The sequence below is a fragment of the Phaseolus vulgaris genome, chromosome 6, assembly GCF_000499845.2.
Source record: "Phaseolus vulgaris cultivar G19833 chromosome 6, P. vulgaris v2.0, whole genome shotgun sequence".
Lineage (NCBI taxonomy): Eukaryota > Viridiplantae > Streptophyta > Magnoliopsida > Fabales > Fabaceae > Phaseolus > Phaseolus vulgaris.
This window is the reverse complement of record NC_023754.2, coordinates 20,496,511-20,520,472: the sequence shown is the minus strand read 5'-3', so window position 1 is coordinate 20,520,472 and position 23,962 is coordinate 20,496,511. Positions and strand designations below refer to the sequence as shown.

Here is a 23,962-nt window from a genome sequence, read left to right as displayed (position 1 = left end):
TTGATTAGTACAACATGCAGAAAAATAATTGATGTTTCCACTCAAAATGTACATCTCACAATTTTTTTTATTATATCTCTTACTCGTTCAGAAATAATTTTTTAGAATGTAAAAACCTATTTTAAAATGAGTGGGAAAAAACAAGATTAAATAGTCAAACAAATATTCTACAAAAATATTAAATAACAATAATGTTTTACATCTTGTAAACATACAATACTCGTCATATTATTATACTTGTTCAATCAAACAATTGGAATTATATCTGTAAACAAAATAGGTTCCTTAAATTAAAAGGTTAGATTTGTTCTATTTTTGATAAAAATCTTCATTTAATTTCCTTAACTCATTTATTTCTTTAACATTTTCTTAAATTAATTTATATGTTTAAGAATTTAATATTAATGTCAAACTTGTATTTTTTTGAGTCTATTAACTTTTTAATTGTCTTTTTATTTATTATTTTATGAAGCTGAGAGAATCACATTCCACACTTAAATAAAATTTGAATTTGAAGTATTAATCGATAATACAATATATTTGCACATTTAATCAATTTTAAATCTTAAATTTTTTTAATAAAATACGAATATATCGTAAAAAAAAATACAAATGTAAGCATATATAAAATGACTAGTACGAGTATTATTTTATCAATGATATAAGAATAAAACAATTTTAAAACCAGAAAAAATAGAAGGAGGGTGAATGTAATTTTTACAAGAAGAAATCATTCAACTTCTATTTATATTTTTAATAAAATTTAATTAATATCAAATTTAAATTAAATTAAGAAAATGGAAGTATTTTTATTAAAAATATAAGTAAAATAAACATTATAAGGAAGCAGAGCATTTTAAAGGAAGAAATTGTTCTTTTACTAAAATTGAATAAAAAAACATAAAAAACAATAAAGTAAATATTAGGAGTTTGTTTTGGACACTATAAAAAGCACATGTTCTGAATAGAATGGGAGATTGTCGGAGGAAGAGCATAGCAGTGGAAGTGGCGATGGAGCAAGACTTAGATCCTTCCCTGTCTTGTTCCCGCCATTTGCTTTCTTCAATCCTGGCCATTGAACCTTTCCACTGTGTTATCTCCCATGCCAGGTTTCTCTTCCCTCACTCCTTCTTCTCCTTTGTATTTCAGCAAGACTTCAAAAAGCAGTGACACAGATAGTTTTGCAGGGCGTTTGGTGGAGGCTCAATCACGGAACAAGTTCAGCAATTCATCTGGGACCATTGCCTTTCCACTCCTGTAATCTTTAATTTTCTACTTTGTTTTTTGGGCAGATGAACTTTTCTTTAAAAACACTTGTAAAAGAAAAAAACAAGAAGTCAAAATGAATATAACTAAACCAAACTAATTTTCGCCTCTGGGCTTGATTGATTGGATAGAATGATAAATGCAGGGTGATTTTCATGCTCCTTACTTGAAGAATTTTCTCAAGAAACTTATTACTCAAGTTGAGTTAGAACATGGCTATGTGTTGGATAATTTGTACGAGCTCTATGCTCACTACATGACATCGTTCAAGGTTTTATTCTATCAATTAATTTCTCCAAGCTTCTTTTTTTGTCTGGTGGGTTAGATTTTTTTCTTGATTTTCTTTCTTTTTTGCTAGGATGATAGTTTGGGGAAGAGGGATGGAAGAATCTGCAAAAAAATTTCATTTCTTTTTCCTGATGGTAAATCTTGATTGTGGTTATGTTTCTCCGTTTATTCTTATGATGTTGTTTCATTCAGATTTTCTTTGGCTGGTAAAATTGGAATGGCTAGGTTGTTCTGAACTCCTAAGTTGTCCACACTCGAGGGTACTGGTGTTTTCGCTGCAGTGTTCTCTAAACATGCTTGAAGGTGATACTGGGTATGCTCATAATAACCAGTGCTCTTGCTACATGAGAGTTCAACTTGTGTTGAGTTCAGCAATACCATTAAATTGGGCATTTCTTGGATCTATCTACAGCTTCTTATATAATAATTCTTCCCTCAGTATGCATATGCGACATGTATATTTGTGGAATTCGCATTAAATTCTTAAAGATGATATTGGTTTGGTTATGCAGGTGCTCAATATGGCCATCAAGTCTGTTTTTGTCCGAGTTAATACTTTCTCATCCAGAATTATTTTTTAATAAATCATGCTTTGAGGTCAGTTCTATGTTTGAGTTTGTTAAATCCAGTAGCAATAATAAGGTTTTATCCAGTCATGAGCGGCCTTGCATGTGATGATGAGACAATTATGTGATTATCTCCACTTAACAGAGAGGCTCTAAGATGCAATTGTGCTATTACTGTGTAGTTTATAATTTTTTTGTCATTTCATTTATTGCATTAAGATTAGCTTTCATCTGTTCTAACCTTTGTGCACTTTTAAAAAATTTGAAATAGATTGGTTCAGGAGTTGGCTTAGTTGGATTGTGTCTAGCCCATGTGAAAGCTTCCAAGGTATGACCAACTATACTTGATGATTCATCCATGAACATTTTGAATGATGACATATTTGTTATTGAAGTATGATGTTTTAGCTAGAACTCCGAAATTTAAACGAGAAAAAGGTGCTATTTGTTTTAATTATTATATGGGTAACATTAGGTGATATTTGTAGTTGAATATAGTCAACTGGAAGCTTGTTATTGTCTATAAACAGGTGATATTAAGTGATGGTGACCTATCAACTTTAGCTAACATGAAGCTTAATTTGGAGTTGAACAACCTGAATGTTGAGTCTAATGTGCCAGAAAGAAGCAAAGACCCAAAGATGGTGAGTCTGAATTTGCATAGGCCGTGCATTTTATTTTTCTTTCATGCATAGAAAATGTAATCCTCTCAACATCTTCTCTCAGGTTTTGCGTGATACTGAGCTATTGGCTAAGCTGATATATAAATACCAATTTTCAGTATTTTTAAATTTTTACTTTCTACTTATCTTCTTTCTGAGTGTTGTTGTGCTTATCTTGAGTTTCATACGTTTTTAGTGCATGGTTCTAACATGTGGTTGTAGATTTTGTTCATAGAAGATTAATCTATAAATTTCTTTTTTGAAGTTTTATTTTGTCCTTTTTGTTGCAGTGTGTAGTCTGTGTTGATAAATGGCAATAAAAGCTAAAAACAAAACTGTCTGGGGGTGTACATGATCTGCATTCTTTTGAAAACCTTTTTGTAATGGATTGTATGTGTAGATAGAAGAGAATATAAACTGTATTGTATGTTGCCAAGGTTCTGTAATATGAACTGATCCATGTATCTCACTCAGGTAAAATGCTTGTATCTGCCATGGGAATCTGCATCAGAAAGTCAACTTCAAGATATCATGCCAGATGTTATGTGAGAGTTCAACTGAAGTTTCTACTCAATTAAAGAACTTAATTTCTTATACTTTAAATTTGTTCATAATTCAAATGTCATTCCTCAGTATATTACTATTTCAGTTTGGGAGCAGATGTGATATATGATCCAGTTTGCCTGCCTCATCTTGTTCGAGTACTTGCCATTCTTTTGAATCAGATGAATTCAAGCTTTTGCAGACAGCATGCAAGTTGCAAGAGCCTCTCTCCAAACATTAAACATGGAAATGGTGAACAAAATCATGAAGATGCTATTGACATATGTAATGGTAGATGCAAAGCAATTTATAATGATGGGAGTAGTAGCATGTCAAAGGAAGCACCAGTAGCTTATATTGCATATGTTATAAGGAACATTGAAACTTTCAACTATTTTCTGACTCTAGGGGAACAGGCAAACCTTGATATTGTGGACCTTACTGATTCATTGAAGCCACTGAATCTGCTCTGCTACATGCAATCATACAACCAAGCCAGTGTAAGACTATTGCGAATCACTTGCAGTAAGGTCCCTAAACCCTAAACACACAATAACCATCATTTGACTTTCACATATTGTGTTTTCCTTTTTTTACTTGTCTTTCACATATTGTGTTTTCCTTTTTTTACTTGTAAGGTCCTAAGACATTGGTAAAGATAGAAAACTGATGATGTTAGATTATACTTTATAGTGGTTTTGCATAATAATATTTTAGTTCGTAATGGTAATTCATTTTCATAATTAATTTGATTACTTGAAATTATAGAATTTTATATCTTAGAAATAAGAATTTTGAAAATTTCCCATGCTGTTTCCACTCTGATATTTGTATCTAAGGGTGGGCAAAAAATTCAAACTACAAAATCCAATTCATAATTATCCATATCCATATTAGTTTTAATCCATTTAAATGGATTTATTTCAAATCCAAATTCATATTTTTGGATTTTAAATCAAATCCATTTAATTGGATATGGATTAGATATAGATTGGATACATTTTTGAATTATCCAAATTGCATTTTGGGATAGATTTTGACTTGGCCCGATCCAAGTTAAGCCAAGAAAATCTAGCCGATGTCGAGCCGAGCGGGCCCGGGTCGATGTCTAACCGAACAGTCTCGAACCCATATTGAGCTGAGCGGGCCCGGGTCGATTTCAAGCCGAGCGCGCCCGGGTCGATTTCAAGCCGAGCGCGCCCGAGCTATTGTCAAGCCGAGCTGGCCCGGGCCGATATCGAGCCGAGTAACCTGGGCTGATGTCGATTCGCCGGGCCCGCGTCGATGTCGAGCCGGACGGGTCAGGCCAATGTCGAGCTGAGCAAGCCCGGGTCGCTGTCAAGTCGAACGGGCCTGGGCCGATGTTGAGCCGAACAAGCCCGGGCCAATGTCAAGTCTCCCAAGTTCGGGCTGATGTCGAGTGGAGTGGGCCCGGGTCGATGTCGAGTCGATTGGGCTCAGGCCAATGTCGAGCTGAGCGGGCCCGAACCAATGTCGAGTCTCTCGGGCCCGGGCCGATGTTGACCCGAACGGGCCCAGGCCAATGTCGAGCTTAGCAAGCCCGGGCTGATGTATAACCTAGGTCAATGTCGAGTCTCCTGGGCTCGGACCAATGTCGAGTTGACCAGGCCCGGGTCGATGTCAAGCCGAATGGGCCCGGGTCGATGTCGAGTGGAACGAGCCTAAGTCGATGTCAAGTCGATTGGGCCTTGACCAATGTTGAGTCGAACGAGCCCGAACCGATGTCGAGTCTCCCTGGCCCGGGCCGATGTCGAGTCCATAGGGCCCGAACCAATGTCAAGTTGATTCGACCCGAGCCAATCTTGAGTCTCGTGGGATCGAGCCGATGTCAAGTCGAGCGGGCTCGAGCCGATGTAGAGTCGTTCGGGCCTAGGCCATTGTCGAGTCGTCCGGGCCCAGACTGAAGTCGAGTCGTCCGGGCCCAGACCAAAGTCGAGTCGTCCGGGCCCGAAACGATGTCGAGTCGTCCGGGCTGAACCGATGTCGAGTCATCCGAGTTCGGGCTGATGTCGAGTCTCCAGGCTCTAGCCGATGCCGAGTGGAGCGGGCCTGGGTCGATGTCGAGTCGATTGGGCCCTGGCTAATGACGAGCCGAGCGGGCCCGGGTCGATGTCAAGCTGAGCGGGCTCGGGCCATTCTCGAATCGTCTTGGTCGATGTTGAGTTGTTTAGGCCCGAGCCCATGTTGAGTTGTATGGGCTCGGACCCATGTTGAATCGCCCAAGTCCATGTCAAGCCGAGCGGGTCCAAGCCAATGTCGAGTCGTTCGGGCCCGAGCCGATGTCGAGTCGTCCGGGCTCGAGCCGATGTGGAGTGGAGCAGGCCCGGATCGATGTCAAGTCGATTGCGCCCTGGCTAATGTCGAGTCGAGCGGGCATGGGTCGATGTTAAGCCGAGTGGGCCCAGGCCGATGTTGAGTCGAACGGGCTTGGGCTGATGTCGAATCATCCAGGCCCGGGCCATTGTCGAGTCGTCTTGGCCTGGGCCAATGATGAGTCGTCCGGGCTCAAGCTGATATCGAGTCGTTCGGGCCTGGGCCGATGTCTAACCGAGTTGTTCCGCTTTCAGGTTGAGTCAGCTTAGGCCCAGTTCGAGCCAAGTTAGTTTGTGTTCATATCAAAATGGATTTAATGTAATTGACAAAGTGAATTTAATCTAATTAACAAAATGGATTGAATCTATATTTAATCCACTTTAAATGGATTTAAAAAAATCTATTTAAATTTAATCTAGTTAAAATGGATATGAATTTTAAATCCAACCCATTTATTTGGATTTAGATTATTGGATTTTTGAAAAATCCTATGACAACCATTTTTTTTTTCATACTCTTGGGATGATTTTTCAATCAATATAGCTAAAGATATTTTTAGGCCAAGTGAATTGTTGTTTTTCTAATGTCTATTATGTGAGTTTTTAGATATTTTGCTTATGTTATTCGGGGGAAAAAAGTTGATTACAATATAATTCCAACCAGCAAAGTTTAAAGAATAATTTTGATAAATATTAGTTGAAATAATTATGATTGAAAATAATTTAATTATTGATAATTATCGATTTCAAATGAAATAATTTTAGTCAGAAAAATCCCAACCAAAAAGTATGGACTCGTAAATTAAATAATATTTAATATTAAAATAAATGTGTATTTAGTAGTGATTCGAATATTTTATTTAAATAAATAAATCAAAATTTATAATTAACTAAACTAAAATATAATTTATATATTTAAATATTCATTAAAATAAATAAATTGATAGTATAAAATGTTGTCCCTTTCTTTTTCCATCATTTATAGTGGAACTAAAATGCATCACATTTTAGCATGGCTTTTTAATCTCGTTGTTTTTAATAAACACACTAAACATAAAATAGAATTCATAGGATTTGTTATGTTATGTTAAGTTTTAATCTCTCAATTAAGGCTTTGATTGTTAGATTATTCTTCTGCTTTTGCTTCCTCTACCCCTTGATTACTATGTGCACCTCCATGTTAATAGCAAAAAGATTAAAATATCCTGAAAAGAAAAGGAAGATAGATGTTGATATAATATTTTGAAAATATTACATATATTTTGAATTTTTTTTCTAGAAAACTTATTTTAAAAAGCTTGTTGTAGAAATATCGTCTCATATTCTAGAAATTTTGTTTTTAAAAACTATTTTTTTCAAAATAGGTGATCTAAAAATCACTTTTTAAATATTCCATTAAAAATAGAATGATTATTTTAAAAATTATGTGATGCTGATGGTAATTAAGGGGTGCAATAAGTAAAAGTCTTATTTTAATTGAGAGATGAGAGTTGAAGAATTGTTTCTTCCTGCACCTTGCACCTCCATAGCTTCTTCTACCACCCCCATACAATACATAAAAATACTTTTTTATCCTTCTTGTGTCACTTTCATAGAATATTATGTAATCCGGACACACATTTAAAAAAAGACTTATGGATTATGTAATCTATAAGTTAAAAAGACCTTCGGATTACATGATCCATAAACTAAACTAACCATGCATATTAAAAAAGACTTCAAGATTATATAATTCGAAAACTAATTATAAATTTTAAAAAAAATCAGATTATAAAATATTACAAAAATTTGTGGAGGTGAGAAAAGAATACATGAAGATACAGCAAGAAACAGTCGAGTTGAAGATCATGCATGTGGTGAGAATTATAGTTACTCAATTTAAAAATAAAATAATTTTTTTGGCATTATTTAGTTTATAAATAAGGAGGAAATAAATATTATATTTGACAATTATAATTATTTTTCAGTGTTACTAAAAGGTATTTTAGTGAGTCTCCAGTTTTTTAATTTCTTTCTTGTATTTTTCATGCTTTTTTCCTTGCATTGAGAACATACAAGTGTTGATATTACAATTGAAGAGAAAAATATTTTTTTTTTACTGAAATAGAATAATTTAAAAATTTTATTGTATCAATTAAATTTATAAACTTCACAAAGTTATTTGAATGATATTTGTTCGTGAAAATACAAAGTAGATAAGGACATGTTTGGGGATGAGAATTTGACAGATAGTGGATAACACGTGTGCACAACGAATTAAGCGATGTGCGTTTGTTGACACGCAATGATTTTGTGAAAAGGAATTCTTCTCCAAAAGTTGTGACAAGCAAATTTTATTGTTGTGCTGTCTTCCATCCATCGTTAACAAAAAGTAGTTGTAAGCTCTGGTCTCTGATAACTGCAAATTTCAGAAAACCTTTAATCAGATGAAAAGGTTGTGTTTTATCTTTATCTTTGTTTTTGGTTAAAAGGTATCCACTTTAATCTTTTTTTTCTATTTCAATGTTAGAGTGATTATACATATCTCCAAAAATCAAGTTACACCTAGATTAATTAATATTGCTATATTAAGATTATGAAATAGTTGTATATTGAAAAAGGGTAGTAAAAAAATAATTAGGAATAAACCTTTGTGATCCATTGGTCTTTTGGTCTTTTGTTCAAAATGTAGGCATTATATTTATGGCATTCTAATCAAAATCAAAACACTTTTCATCTTCTCTATGCAATTCCAAGTTAGCAACTACTCACAGTAGAAGACAAAAAGCCAAACAAAATGCATCTCTCATGTGTCAACCTCTGTAGTTAACTAGTATAAATTAATTACCAGACCATAGTACTTTCCTAGTTACCATGTTTCTTTTGCCTCTCAGGATAAAAGTAAAATCCTCACAAAATTTAACATAACTCCTTTGAGATTCCTCGGAATTTGTTGGTTCCTGTTCCCAGATTTTGACCCATGTTTTTATATTCTGTTTTATTGTGATTCTCATAGAGAAAAGTGGCTATCCAGTCGATTCCATCACTGTTACTGATAATATTCTAATCAAATTGAATCAGAAAGAAAGGCTTAGCTTAGCATGGTGAAATCAGAGATGGCGGAGAGTGAAGTGGAGGTGATTCACTCGTGGTCTGCTCCTAGATCCCTCAGTACCAGTCTCATGTATTCGTTTGCTCAGGTATCTCTCACACTCACCTTTTTTCTTGCCAATGTATTTTGTTGGGCTCAATGCATTGTTTGACCTTTTTATTTTGTAAAATCTCATCATCATTTGTCCAGTGACTGTAGCCGACTTTACATGGTAAGAAAGGGATGTTGTTGATGACGATGATGATGTTGTTATTATTCTTTTGATTTTGTGAGTTACAACAAATGTTTACCTAGTATTCTACCGATATATTAATGATTCCATTAAATAATTGAAATTGTGATTTGCTATTGATGATTACTCAAGAATCCTCTTTCTGGTAAAGTTGTTTTCATGCTTTTCGTCCTTCATATGTGCTATGCAGAGGGATGACATAGAAGTGCTTGATGAGCCCCTCTATGCAAATTTCCTTAGAGTAACAGGTCTTGATAGACCCTACAGGGAGGAGCTACTCTCAAAAATGGTATGTTCTTCACAAAATGTCCTCCTTCATTATCTCTCCTCTAAACGTCTTGTAGTTGATGCTAAGAACTAGGTTGATTTGATTATGCTTTTATTATAGCATTCTTAACACTTTAACTTTATGTTCACTCAATCACTGTTCTGGCATCGTTGTATATTTAAAATGACTGTCTATAGTGATGATAAACATGTCTTTGTGTCTGTTTGGTGGGGAAAATAATTCTTTGTTAAATGTAGATGGTGTGGCACTGAATGTGAGAATTCTGAAAAATATAAGCATCTCTGATCTAGAGTGAAAGTATACAAGTATCTTCAAGTTCTTTTAAATGGTTCCTTTTTCTTAATAGAGTTCTGAAGATTCTGTCTTCTGTAAGTTCTACATATTGAACTCTAAAATTTACTTGCAATGTTTCCTCGGCCATCATATATGATAATCATTCATGTGTCCTTGTCTCTTGTAGTATCCTCTTCCCATGCTTCATATTGAAAAATGTTGGTGTTTCTATGTAACAGGAATCTGATGGAAATAAGGTCACTAGCGACATAATTTTTGGTCCAGGAAAGAAGAAATTCAGATTCTGTAAGGTAAAGAACGCATCTTCCGAGATATTCATTCTCTCAGAAAATGTATATAGAAGAACATTATAACCATTTACTTCATTGACAGGAGGTATTATACCATTAACTTTTTATCAAGGTGAAAAAAGTTTGTAATTCCCATTCTAATTCTGTGATGGGGAAGCTCTGCAGTAAGTCAAAGAAACTGAAGCAGAAGCTTTAATTGTTACAAAAATCAACATCTTTTGCTATTATGTTAAATTATGCTTGTAGTTTTAGTTGGATAGGAATTGGTTTTGCTCTAGGAAGGTCCCACAACTGGCATGTGTCCAAATTAATCAACACAGGGGTCCCCATGAGGAGGTGGAAGGAAACTGATCCGTTTTTCCAAAAAAAAAAACATACTAATTAGTTTATCTTGAGCTTTTGCAATGTCTTATCCAAACCAAGTTTGTTTTCTTCTTCTACTTCATTACTTATCTTTTTACTTTTGCTGTTTTCAGCATATATCAAAGCAACGGTTACAAGGTTTGACTGGTGATCTAATGAAGAAAGGAAAGCACTTCATTCTAATAAGAAATCCTCTTGATATATTGGTAAAATGCCTTTCATTTATTACTCATTTTTTGTTACTAAAATAACAAGCCAATTCTGCATGTTTTCTTTCTCATATGCATATGTAGTATTGGTCCAAAGGCATACATATCTATCATATATCTACTTTAAAAATAGCTGGCTTGTGAAAAAGCCTATGAGCTTTGTGTTTCAGTAATAATGCATATAGGGTGTTGTAAATATTTTATCATTTTTTCTGATTTTTGTGGTTATTTATGTCTATGGCTACTGCGTGATAGTTCTTGTGTGCTACACTCAATTGTGTATGTTCAGCCATCCTTTGATAAGGTTGTCCCTCCATCTTTCTATGAGTTGGGTTTGGCAGAGCTGGTTTGTATATACAATGAGCTTCGTGAGATTGGAAAGGCACCACCTGTTATTGATGCTGCAGAACTTCAACAAGACCCTGAGGTATTTAATGAGCTGAAAGTTTGTTTGGCAGTCAATATGAAAAGGCAATGGCCATTCCTTCCAAAATGGAAGGAATCATAGTTCCATTACATCCATAATTATCTGAATTACTATTGTAGTTACTATGAAAAAGTTAAGTTTTCTACCGCTTCATCCCCACCACCACCTTTGCATCATCACTACTTCTTGATGTTGCACCACAGTTTGCCACTACCACATTGCTTCCTTTGCTGCCACCACGTCATGGCCAACACAAAACCACTAACATCAAACCGCCACAGTTACTCCAACCCGAGCTGCCATTATCATAATCATGGATATTACTTTTATCATATAAATATTTTGGCCTAGTCCCTAGATAATAATATTGACAAACTAACTCAAAATATGGCTTTAAGTTTTATCTTTTAATTATCTTATGTCATGATCTTGTTGATTTGTAGGCTACTCTACGCTGTCTCTGTGATGATCTGGAGATTCCTTTTCAACCTGCAATGCTAAAGTATGTAGATTTTTTTTACCCTTTATAATAAATTCCCCCAACAAAGTTAAAAACATGGAGAGGAAGCCAAGGGGGATGAGTTTATCATTAAAGCTACATAAATGCACCCAAAAAATAGGCTGTGCTACTTTATGAATTCCTTTTAAATTTATGATCATTGGAGTTTTTGTCATTTTTGTTTGGAAACTTGGAACTTTTGTTAAAAGCATTCATCAAGTTACTATTTCGCTTCCAAACAAAACAATATCCCTGTTATTCTTATTGTGCAAAAATACATAATAGGTTGACAAAAAAATTCCAGGTGGGAAGCAGGTCCAAAGGAAATAGATGGCTTGTGGGCCCCTTGGTGGTACAAGACTGTGCATAAATCTACCTGTTTTGAGAAACCTAGAAAGTATCCCCAGGTATTTGGTTGTTTTTATCATGTTATATTAGTGTCTGTTATAGAGAATCCATGCTGTCCATTGCTAGTATTTGACGTTGTTTGCTTCATTGCCTATTGCCATTAACTGGTATAGGTGACCAAAAACCTGACTATAGTTAAGCTGTAAAGTTTAAACTTGTCTTCTTTTTCAGCCATTTCCTTTTTCTCTATACGATTTGTTGGAGCAAAGTCTACCCCTGTATAATATGCTGCGGCGCCATGTGAAGAAAAAATCATCTCTTCTGATGCCTCCTTTACCTACTCCCGATCTTCCTGTTCCAGCAAATGAGAAATTGCTTGCTTGGGTTGGTGATGAGATTGCACCTCGTGATAGTGCTAAGGTAATTAGTTATATGATAATTAAAAGGTCTGCTGTATGTTTTTATATTATAAAGCTTCAGATTTATATGATTGATGCACAGATTCTCATGGTTTTGAAAATATTATGCTGTGATCTGGCAGGTTTCTGTGTTTGATTCAGTTGTCCAAGGAGGTGACTCAGTTTGGGAGGGACTTCGAGTGTATAATGGAAAGATATTTAAGCTAGAGGAGCATCTAGACAGGTGATGTCACAAATCTAAGAAATTGAATAGTTTATATGTAATGCTATCACATTATTCCTAATTGATTGCATAATTGATTTAGTTATACAATAAATTAAGTTGAATGATTATAAGTCAATCACATACTACAATAAAGCTATAAGTGCCACTGATACTTACCAGCTTTTGCAATTTGAAATAGTTACTGTCACATTCTTTTGGTTTTTCAGAAATCAATATAAACATTCTTCCTATTATTTCGTGGTTTCTATTAGTAGTCTCGTAGTCTTTTGTAACTTTACTTCTACATACCATATATGATATGCCTGCATGATTTTCTTCTCTTTTCCCATAGAGAAAGAAACCTTACCTTTCTATGTCATGATTATAGTTTCTTTTAATTTAATTCCTGTGACTCTTTCACATCTTCTCTTGAGGCATACACACCTTGCATAGTCTCCTATAAATTATTGCCCATGGTACTAAAAACATGCTTGGTTCCATTTTTCAGTGAGTAGTTCTATTTCATTTGAAACGTTGATCATCCATGAACTTTTCCAGATAGTGTCATACCACTTGGAGTGCTTCAGTGGTTTAATGTATGGGCTGTGTCATATTTTTCATGTTCAATTTAGTAAACATTTTGGGGAAAAATCTTGTCACTGCAAGAGAGACTTAAGAATTATCTTCTGGACACATTCCTATTTTCTCAATCCTTTTCTACTGACATTTAGCATTGTTCGAGCTAACTAAAAATGTAAAACTATTGCAAATATAAAATTTAGGAGTAGAGATAAATTAGTTTGTTCCTAGGGATATTCTTAGTGTATTCTCTTATATTATTATTTTAGGAGTAGAGATTGTTTTACATTTTTTGTTAGTTTAAAAGTAAGCCTAAAGGCCATATATTCTATACTCATGTTTTTGTCCTCTAACATTTCTTGTTTCTTATAGGTTATTTGATTCAGCAAAAGCTTTAGCTTTTGAGAATGTTCCTGATCGGGATGAGGTGAGTCTTAGATGCATTCTGTTCATCTAGCCTGTAGTTAAAACACTCTTTGCTTGTTATCCCTCCCAATAGGCTTTTTGTCACATGGTTCTGTTTTTCTGTTAAAAGCTAAGTGTTAAATGCTATTTTTTCAGTCTTGTTTAGGTTATCATCATAATGTATGTTCAAAACATTGCAGATTAAGGAAGCAATTTTCACAACTTTGATTAGGAATAACATGTTTGACAATTCCCACATTCGACTTTCCCTAACACGAGGGAAAAAGGTTTTACTATCTCTCTCATTTATCATTTCAGCTAGTTAAATAATTTCTTAAAGCTAATATTTTGTCAAATTCTGTTTCATCATCATTCACACGGAAATGCTCAGCGTTATATGGGAGCGGCTTCATAATTTTAATAATATATTAGAGTATATGTGGACAGAAAAGCCTCTCAATCTTTATGTTATACAGTTTCCTTATGATTATATTAACCAGAAATCTCAATTAAGAAGCAAAGGGTTATGTTTGTTTGATTATTCAATGAAACTATTGTAAAATGAAATAAATTGTATTAAAGTCCCTTTCATGAGTAGCTGTATTTTATTCCATGTGGATAAAAAAAACTTAATTTACGAAACCATTAAACATGTAATTTTATGGAGCATTCCTGTTTTAACTAAAGGAATATTCTGTTTATCCAGGTTTCTTCTGGGATGAGCCCATCATTCAATCTTTATGGGTGTACATTAATTGGTAACTCCCTATCCCTTTGCCAAATAATTAACTTTGATGTTAGTATCAAAGTTGTTATACTCCTGAACGACTTTTTATATGCCAATTTTTGCAGTATTGAGCGAATTGAAGTTTTCAAATTGACCTATCAAGATTTGTGATATGATTTTTATTAGGTTAGAAAGGATTTGAGAAGGGGATCAAGTGAAGTCTTTCCCCATGAGGAGCTTTCTGTTAAAGGACAGAAGAAAGCAAAACATGATAGATATTAGAAAACTGACTAAAAAAATTAAATGATTGATGAAAATATTAGGCTACTAATAGCTGATCAAACACAAAATCTTAAATGTGAGCAGTCAATAGAAAAATTAAAGAAGGGAAAAAAGAGCTTGCATAGTTTATTTTTATATTGGTTATATCTCCAACATGCATTTTACATCCATTCCCCTCCAAATGTAAGATTTTCCACCATCAAACTTAACTGGACTTTGATCCTCTACATGTTTTAAAGCTAGTTGCTAGTTATTTTTTAACTATAATAGTTCTTTTAAGCTTTGATAAATCTTCACCTAGTCTTTTTAACTAAGTCAAGCAAAATCATGCAGTTTCAGTAATATTAAAATGTTTGGAATCATCACTTGATGAAATGCTAAATAGACTTGGCATGATAATTCGAACGAGGTAATATTTGTTGTTTAACCCTATAAAATAAGAAAACATTGTGGTTCATTTGTGGAGGATACAAGATGACATTTTCATGACATTTTTTTGTATAGGTTACCTTGACTATCACTGCTTTTGAAATGGATAAACATTTTGCAGTAAATTGATTCTTTTTTAAATATGCAGTGCTTGCTGAATGGAAACCCCCAGTATATGATAATACCCGTGGTATAGTTCTTGTAACTGCTACAACACGCCGTAATTCACCAAATGTAAGTTTCTGATTGCATGCTTGTTATCATGGTTTTCTTTCATTTTATAGATTGGAGAACATTTGACTGACATGGTTCTTCCATCAGTTAGTTTGATACTATAGTTTTCACATCTGCTTTTATTCTTTCCCCCAAAAATATATAATCATATGGATAACATAGATACATAGAAAAAAGAGAGGTGCCTAAAAAGAGTTATAATCATAAGGAAAATTGGACAAGTACATAAAGAGGATAAAAGAAAGACAAAACAATTAGAAAATATAAAGATGTATAGTGGTATTATCACCAAATACATTGCCCCATCCTGGTTTGTGTTGACAAAGAAAGACTAGCAAAGTATTTAATGCTACTTAGTTGAAGAACTTAATGCCATTATTTTATTATTATTATTATTATTGTTATTATTATTATGAGTGGCTTAATAGTCTTTCCTATAAAAGAATGAGATTCGTTCAACCTTTAATGTTCTGTTTGATTGGCATACACCTTTAGTTTTATCAAATGACTTTATGCCATCCCCTTTTCTTTGTTTTTGTTTTTACCAGAACTTGGATTCGAAGATTCATCACAATAACCTTCTCAATAACATACTTGCAAAGGTATTTTCCAGTTCTTCTTAGGATATTTTACACTTAGCATTCAACCAAAATGTGTTAACTGCTGTTATTGGAAGTAGATGATTTCAGTTGTAAAAGTGATGGTTGTTGAATTAATTTCATTATAGAGTATTGTGGAGAATGTTGTATCAGGAAAAGAAAATGAGTTTATGTGTATTTACCCCTGCTATTAACCATGTATTATTGTATTATTAACCATAGCTGCAATTACGGCATATTATAACTGCCATATAATTTGGTAGCATCTCGTCTTACTAATATCTATACATTACTAAAATATTATTATTGGCCAAGTGCAGATTGAAGGCAATAACGCAAAAGCAGATGATGCAATCATGCTCGACCAAGATGGTTATTTGTCAGAAACCAATGCAACTAACATTGTATGTCCTCAAATTTCCTAATTTTGTTGTGCTAATTATCTTCTAGGTAGCAGCCAGCATGGACATGTTTCTTGGATTCCAAGCTTTGGACTAGTGATATACACAAAACTATATTTAAAAACAAAATTCACGAGGGTTAACTCTGAGCCAATGACAAATTAGTCAATTCAATGCATGCTCATAACATGTGAAATAACATCCTTGTATGATGCGCGATGCAGCAAATATGTTGCTGGTTTGTTGTCACCTTGCAGTCTAGGGAGAAACAAAAGCTTGTTCAAGACCCCCTTTTTTAGAAGGATCACAGGGTTTTCTTCTTGCAACATAGATAGTGCAGGGTCTAATGTCTTGAACACTTCAACTCATTTATTGCTCTTCTGTCTGCAGTTTGTCGTTAAAAAGGGCCGTGTTTTGACACCTCATGCCGATTACTGTCTTCCTGGCATTACTCGTGCAACTGTAAGTTTCGTACACTCATTGTTTCAAAACCAATATATGCATATGTTGTAGCATTTATGTTGGGACAGAAGTATATAGGAAAAGCTTTTATTGAGCATCTTATTTTATTTACTAGAGAGCCATTGTGTTGGCAAAGAATAACTTGTTTTGGTAGGAAATGGAGTAGATGACTAGAAAAGGTTAGGATTATAATTTAATTCAACACATGCCACATTACTTTTCCTCTTTGATTCTACTAAAGTGTACTTCTTCTTTGCAATTTTAGGTAATGGATCTTGTTGTGAAAGAACAGTTCATCTTAGAGGAGCGCAGAATCAGCTTGTCAGAAGTGCATACTGCAGATGAGGTTCCCATATACCATTTCAAATACGTTTCTAAACAAAAATTGATCTATAATATTAGGGATTAACTTATGATAATTTTACAATAATCTATTATTTTTAGCATATAAATAATTTCCGCAAATTTTTTTCAATTATATATATGTGTGTGTATCACCCAATTTATGTTGAGTTATGTTGCAGGTCTGGACAACTGGAACAATGGGAGAACTAAGCCCAGTAAGTGCCTATTATACCTTTGTCAACTGAATCTTACCATACATTGTGAGATAATGCTTCTGGTATGCATCTAGAATGTTACCTGATTGGCAGATTACTTTCATAATCAATTGTACAAATGATTGTCAAAGCTTAAAAGAATGTTCATTGTTATATATTTACTATGATGAGGGTGACAAACTATACTGTCTAATCAACTCTTAAAAATTGATTTGTGTTATGGCAAGTCCTTAGCAAGGTGCCTTTAAACTGTCAGTACAGTGTCATTTAAAGGGCATAGCCAAGTAGTTTTATCTTGTTTCAAACAAAGTTCTTGGCTATGCCATTAAAACTGACTAGTGCCTTTGTTCATCCATTTGCAACTTTGGATTTTTACCATTGCAATCAGCACCTGAATGAGGATATTTTTGGTGTATAGGCACCCATTTAGATATGAGATTGAAGTTTATTGGATATTTTGCTTTAGGTGGTGAAGGTTGATGGTCGCATAATTGGCAATGGAGAAGTTGGAGCAATCACTAGAAGATTGCAAGCTGTTTATAAAAAGTTGACAGAAGAATCTGGTGTACCTATACCAACCTATATTAAGACTTGAAAAGGTATAGCATCTTTTTTTCTCCTCTTAAACCAATACAAACAAGGTGTTTTCTTCCTTCACCTCCATGAAAAAATAGTAAAATACTTTTTGAACTTTACAATTCAGAATATGAATAAAAAATTTGTATTCCCAATTCTGTAAAATATAAACACTTTTTTGGTCTTAATTAAACTTTTCCTTAATCCCTTTCTTCTTTTCATCTCTTGTAGACTGCAGTTGGAAGTGAGCGGAAATTGCTGCTGTACATTACTAAAAGCTACATACATATATGGAAGCATTTTTCTCTCCAAAAATAAAAAAATGCCTTTTTCTTGTATTCAATAAGTTAGCATAAAAAACCTCTTTAAAAGGTTCGTGGTTCCATTAGAGCTTCTTAAGTTTGAGCTTCTTTCAAGTTGACTTTTTCCGAATCACGTTGACTGGAAAATTAACATGATTTTAGCAAAATGTTGGAAGTTTGATTTTACATTCTGAATGAAAAATTCACTGAGTTGAATTAATATTAAATACCATTATATTAAATATCATCACTCATAAATTTTTTTTTATCAGCAATACATAAAATTTGGGGATCCTTATTATCAACTAGATAGTTTGATTAAATTAATAAAGTGAAAACAGAGTTGTTTAGTGACAGGATCTATTTTATTAGTTTATATTATTTTTTATATGCAATTTTTCTAAACTTATTTTACTTTTTAAGAAGCACTTAAAAAGTTAGATTTGGTGAAGGCTATGCCCAAATCTATAACAACCGTAGATTAAGGCAGACCTTTTTAATAGTTTCAAGATTTTTATTAAAATATATTTAGTTAAAGAATGGCTTTATAAACTGAAGAGTTAATTTATTTAAGCAAATATTGTTCCTTATATTAAATTTATTATAATGTATAGGTACTGACAAAATGAGTGGAGAGCAGATTATTCACATAAAAAATAAATAAACTCTGTAAAGAAGGTAATTTTTTTATTATATTTAAATGTATTATTGCAAACGTATCTTTAAATAAGTTATAATAAAGATTAGATTTGACTTTAGAAATAGACGTTTTTGTAATGAATCTTTAAAAATAGACTAATATCAAAATTAGATTTGACTATATAGTATAATCCATCCATTTTAACTAACAATTATTGCAATATTTGTATAGATTATAGTTTGTTCTTATAAAAGCTTTTTTTTTCCTGTTGACCTATCATCTGATTATTCTAGATAAATTAATTACACCTATATTTGAAATAGGTTTTTTATGAAGATTAGTAGATCAAGTTCGACTTTAAAAATATATTATATCACACCTAAAATAGAGCCCATGAGAAATAATAGATAATACTTAAAACTTTAATTTGTTTAACAAGCTGATTTTTTTTTAATCTATGTTTGAGCTATTCTACTTATTCCTTTACTACAAATCCCTAAAGAATAATTATTAAAAAAGGTTATAATAATAAGTATAAGATGCTTTAGGGATGTTTTCTCCTACTAACTTTTTATTTAAAATGCTTGATAAGTAATTAGAATAATAATTGATAAAGAATGTAGGAGAAAGTACAAGGATTTCTGTAAAAAAAAGTATAAAGGGGATTGCACTCTTTCTGTATTCCTGCAGATTGTACAAGGATCAAAATGAAAGGAATAAGAATCTATGACCATGGCAGCTTTCACTTATGAGGGCAAGGAAACAAATTATTCATTAAAGTACATTAAATTTGATAAACTAAATATATAACCAACTTTATTTTCAATCTTGAAATTTATATAAACTAATTATATTCATAAAGCTATATTTACAATAATTTATATACTATGATTTATTTATAATTTTCAACATATCTTTCACATCGAGATTTGTCATGTATGATTCGATAATCGATAGTAATGACCTAATCAAGATAACAAATTTTTGTTAAAATAAATTTTAAACAACTCTCGTATTAAGAAATAGTAATGAACTAATAAAAACAATAAATTTTTATTAAAATAAGTTTTAAATAATTTTATATTAAGAAAGTTAGTTTTAAGTTTAATTCAATCATACAAAATCAATTTATAAGATAAGGTTTGTAACTATATATATAAGTTAAGATAAGTTAAGATATCGAGTTTATTTTTTTAGTGAATATAGTTTAAAGTTTTAAGTAAACACATAATTTTTGTTTGAATGTATGAACCAAAACTAGGTTATCATGCTCCACATGTTTAAACTTGCTACATCCGAAAAACTAGTAGTGAGGTATAAAGAATTTGAGTATTCTTTATGGATTTAATAATGCTGTCGCGTCATGGAATTGGAATTTCGGGCCCAACCGAGCTTGGGCTACAATAATTGAACTTTTCTGAAAAGCCTCATTATTACACAGCAAGAAAGAATGTGTTTGGGCCAGCCTCTTTTGGCGTTGATTGTCATAAACATTCATGAATAACATCAGAACCTGCACACACCATTTAGCCACAACAACTAAGTAATCAACACCTCTTTGACTCAATCTTCTGTTCCATTTTAGTAGCTTCATTCATTCATTCTTCACACTGCTTCAATTGCAAAGAAAAAGGGTATGCTACTTTTTATGTGTTATGCTTCTTAACAAATTGCATCACACACTAATTAATCTCAAAAGATCACTCAATTCCACTGTGTAGCCTAACTTTGATGTGGACCTATTCACTGCATAATCCCATTCACTTCAATTATTACTCTCTTTCTCCACTTTTATGTCATTTCCCGTTATGGGGTGATTGTCATGGTTCTAACAAATACCTTTATGTCTTTTTACTTTATTCTATTATGTTTTCTATCACAGAAAAAAATAAAGAAAGTCACTATCTTCTGTCTCCGTGCTACTTCTCTATACCTTCCCTTCAACTTTGTGTGTATGTGTGTCTATGTTCTATGCTGCAAACAAAACACTTTCAACTCTTTTTCTTTTTGTTTCTTTTCTATTTTCCTCAAAGCTGCAACACAACCCTATTCTCTGTGTCTTTGCATAAACTGTACTTAACTTAACACCACTTTTTCCATCCAAAATTTTTAGTATATTATAAAGTTAACAACCCTTTTGCTTCATCCACTTTATTTTCTACCAGTAACACTTAATTGGTCAGTTTAGTCTCCAAACATATGCTCTCAGCATTTTCCTAAATTTCAAGACAGCTAAAGAAACAAAATGAGTATTTGCTGAACTCTAAACAAAAGAAATTTTGGTTTTACTATGAATTAAAATCTGATGTTTGAAATATGTTGGAATCTATGTAGTAAATGTTGGAAGGAAGAGAACAGGGAGATGAAGACAAATAGGTGTTAGAGTTGGAATCTTCCAAAAGACAACCCTGGAGCTTCATCAACAACCAATGAATTGTTATTATAAAATATACATATTTTGGTGGAGTTCAGAAAGAGCCTTGGTACCATTGATTTAGAATCTGACAATTAAAAATAGGGGAAGGGACCTAACATATATTGCAAAGGACAGTAAAATCTGCAAAGGACATCAATCGCACTATCATCATCTTATCTTTTACCCTCTTATCCTGTGCTTTCTACTCTTTCTTTCTTTCTTATTTTTTCTTTAATCTTCCTATGAAGATGATACTCATTTTCATCTGACACTACTTTATGCACAAAGTTCAAACATGAATGAATTACACTTCATGTGACGACTACTTCTCGATCCTATGAAAATACCATTTTATTTTACAGCTTCAATGCTCAAAGATTCTTGGATTCAACATGGCTTTCTGACCACTATAATGAAAATTCCATTGATTTTCTTAGGGTAGTAAAAAAATCACCCTTTAAATATAAGAATGTAAGTTGTGTTGAAAATGTTTTGTACTGATGTGATGATGCTAATTGAGTCTGTGGAATGTAGCTATCATGATGAGTTTATGCAATGCAGCCACCATGATGACTTACTGACCCTTACTTGATCAAGAACATCTCTTGTAACATTGGAAAACAGTTAGTTGAACAAGAAGATATCCCTGTTATAAAACTGGAAAAATGAATGTATCTGATGTTACCATTATTTTGGATTTGGATGGAGAAGAAGGGATTTTCTTTCACCTAACCAAAAGAAGGAAAATAACAAGGTTTTAAATTTGAGAAAATAAAGATCATAGTTGAAGACCCATTTCTTGATAAGAAGTCAATTACGATGAGTCCAATAAGCAATCATCATGGAAACTAAAATCTGAAACACATGCAAAAGATTTTGAGCAGAAAGTTAAATAAATGAAGGAAGGGAAAAGGGTTTCACCAAGACATGTTACTGTTTTTGTTGACTCAAATGATGACATTAATAAGCAATTGCTAACACTCAAATCACCCAAAATGAAAATATTAACCACAAAAAAAGGTTTTATGCTCACTTTTCAACAATGGTTCAAAATATATTTGTAACTTTACCATTTGAGTTATTCGATGACCCCACCACAACACAACTTTGTTTTTATTTTTATTTTATGTTTTCACCTAGGAATTCGACTACGAATATAGTACAAGTTGATGGGACCATTGTTTTTACCTTCAATGCCCTAATCATTTGAATTTTTTGAATAGTTATTAAAAAAATTATGGAGGCAGAAAGTGAAAAAGAATGCATGAAGAATGATCCCTATAATAACTCACCTACTTTTCTGTAACAGCCACCATTAATCAATTCTTTTTCCTTTCTCACTCTCTCTTCTTCTCCAGTCAACACCTGTCATTATCATGCTCTGTTTCTCAAAAACACTTCTCTATTCCTGCAAATATTTTGAGTTACATTCTCTTCTAAATTGTATATAAAAGATTAATATTATTGTATATTTTTTTTTACAATAACTTGTATATAAGAGAGAATTAGAAAGTGAAAAAAAAAATAGTGTACCATCCCCGACCAACACCCTCTTGGCCACAATTAAATTTCAATTAAATATAATATCAAATTGAGAATTACAGATAAAATTATGTTATCAGATTGTATTAATAAAAATAAAGTATATATTTATTAAGTATTAATTATATTAAATCACTTATCATCGAAAACTAATTAAATCATAGAAAAATCTTTTTCAGATATTGATTTAATATAATCTGATCGAAAATCGAAATCTTCTTGACTCAACTAGGAACAAGTAATGTTATTATGGATATAAAAATAAATAAATTAGAATAACGTTTATGGGATTTTCTCAAATTATATTTATATTTTTTTATTATTGTTATAATGGTCTCCCTTGCTAGAGGGTATAATATTTTTAAACTTAAATTGTAATGTAAAAAGAAATAATAATAATAATAATAAAATGTTTTTAAAATAGAGATTTACAAAATTGACGTCTTGGTATAATTTGAGAAAATTTCAAGGAATGTAAAGAAAGAAAGATAGTGTAAAAAAATTATAAAATTTAGGTATTTTTTTATTTTCTTGTTTTGGCGCAGTATAATTAAAACCATTCATTTTAAGTCTTATATGTGCACGGTATTTTTTTTATATTTTATAGTTATAATAAACTTAGATGGTGAAAATTAAAAAGGATTAAAAAATTTATGTAAAAGGACTAAATATTAAAATAATATTATGAAAACAAAAAAAAAATTCTGAAATATAGATACTAAAAGATGAAATTTATATGATCATATATAGACAGTAAATGATTAATTAAAAAAATGAAGTTAAAAGGGGGTTCTTTTATTTAATAGTATATTGAACCAACAATCTCTCATTCTCTTTGCCATTCCATTGTGCTAGAAACATGACCTAAAAAGTCTAATAAATAAATAGTTTTGAAACATAACTAAAGAAGATCAATGAAAGGAAAAATATTTTGATTATGACAGAAGTGTTTACTTAATATGATAAAGGGAAAAATGACTTGATCATGACAAAAGTAAAAGGAACAAAAGATGTTTCTTTTTAAGTTGGATGATGTTTTAAAGACAGGTAAAAGAGGATTGAAAGGAATTAAAAATGGAATTGACATGAATTGTTTAGTATTATAATTACAATAATGGAACACAAGACATCAATTTATGAGTAGATTGGTGAATTGAACTTGGTCAGCTTCCTAATGATAATGATAAGAAGAATCATCAGAATTCCACACATGTTACTTTAACTGGTGGTTGTTAGAAGTAAAAAGTGTAACAAGGTGGAAAAATTGAGTGAATCTGCTAAAATCTTTGTCTGTGTTTTTTATTCAAAGTTACTTTGAGATACTCTGAGATTAAGATGGCCAACTGCTATTAAAGCAATGTAGCAGAATACACTACAATGTTCTCAAGCAGAATACACAGAGAAGAAAGAGAGAAGGATCAAAATTAGAAGTAGCTACAAAGAAAAAGAAAAGGAAAAAGAAAGAAAGACAATGTGAGAAGGAA

General features: G+C 32.5%; 1 protein-coding gene across 3 annotated transcripts; it reads left to right on the top strand.

Moving 5' to 3' along the window:
* Positions 1-963: 963 nt before the first annotated feature.
* On the top strand, positions 964-18,107 carry LOC137831716 (branched-chain-amino-acid aminotransferase-like protein 2). Of its 3 annotated transcripts, XM_068639503.1 has the most exons (30): positions 964-1,109; positions 1,188-1,257; positions 1,412-1,537; positions 1,625-1,688; positions 1,780-1,867; positions 2,067-2,151; positions 2,392-2,448; positions 2,651-2,764; positions 3,257-3,327; positions 3,432-3,855; positions 8,754-8,837; positions 9,172-9,270; positions 9,783-9,854; positions 10,331-10,423; positions 10,716-10,853; positions 11,297-11,355; positions 11,657-11,759; positions 11,932-12,120; positions 12,242-12,342; positions 13,276-13,330; positions 13,509-13,595; positions 14,015-14,066; positions 14,895-14,980; positions 15,529-15,582; positions 15,900-15,983; positions 16,371-16,442; positions 16,708-16,788; positions 16,967-17,002; positions 17,469-17,601; positions 17,810-18,107. In XM_068639503.1, exons 1-29 carry the CDS (start codon positions 970-972, stop codon positions 17,595-17,597), a joined length of 2,913 nt encoding a protein of 970 aa, XP_068495604.1. In that variant the 5' UTR covers positions 964-969; the 3' UTR covers positions 17,598-17,601; positions 17,810-18,107. The 3 variants fall into 3 exon arrangements, with proteins under 3 accessions (XP_068495604.1, XP_068495603.1, XP_068495602.1); XM_068639502.1 differs by lacking the exons at positions 964-1,109; positions 1,188-1,257; positions 1,412-1,537; ... (5 more) ...; positions 3,257-3,327; positions 3,432-3,855 and adding an exon at positions 7,942-8,129 and having other exon boundaries at positions 8,719-8,837; XM_068639501.1 differs by lacking the exons at positions 964-1,109; positions 1,188-1,257; positions 1,412-1,537; ... (5 more) ...; positions 3,257-3,327; positions 3,432-3,855 and adding an exon at positions 7,951-8,092 and having other exon boundaries at positions 8,719-8,837.
* The last annotated feature ends 5,855 nt before the right edge of the window (positions 18,108-23,962 follow it).

Bases quoted from the DNA above. Each gene is read 5' to 3' on its own strand.
- LOC137831716 (XM_068639503.1), top strand. From the start codon at position 970: ATGGGAGATTGTCGGAGGAAGAGCATAGCAGTGGAAGTGGCGATGGAG. The intron at 1,110-1,187 runs GTTTCTCTTCCC...ATAGTTTTGCAG, and splicing joins TGTGTTATCTCCCATGCCAG to GGCGTTTGGTGGAGGCTCAA. The intron at 3,856-8,753 runs GTCCCTAAACCC...GTGAAATCAGAG, and splicing joins TGCGAATCACTTGCAGTAAG to ATGGCGGAGAGTGAAGTGGA.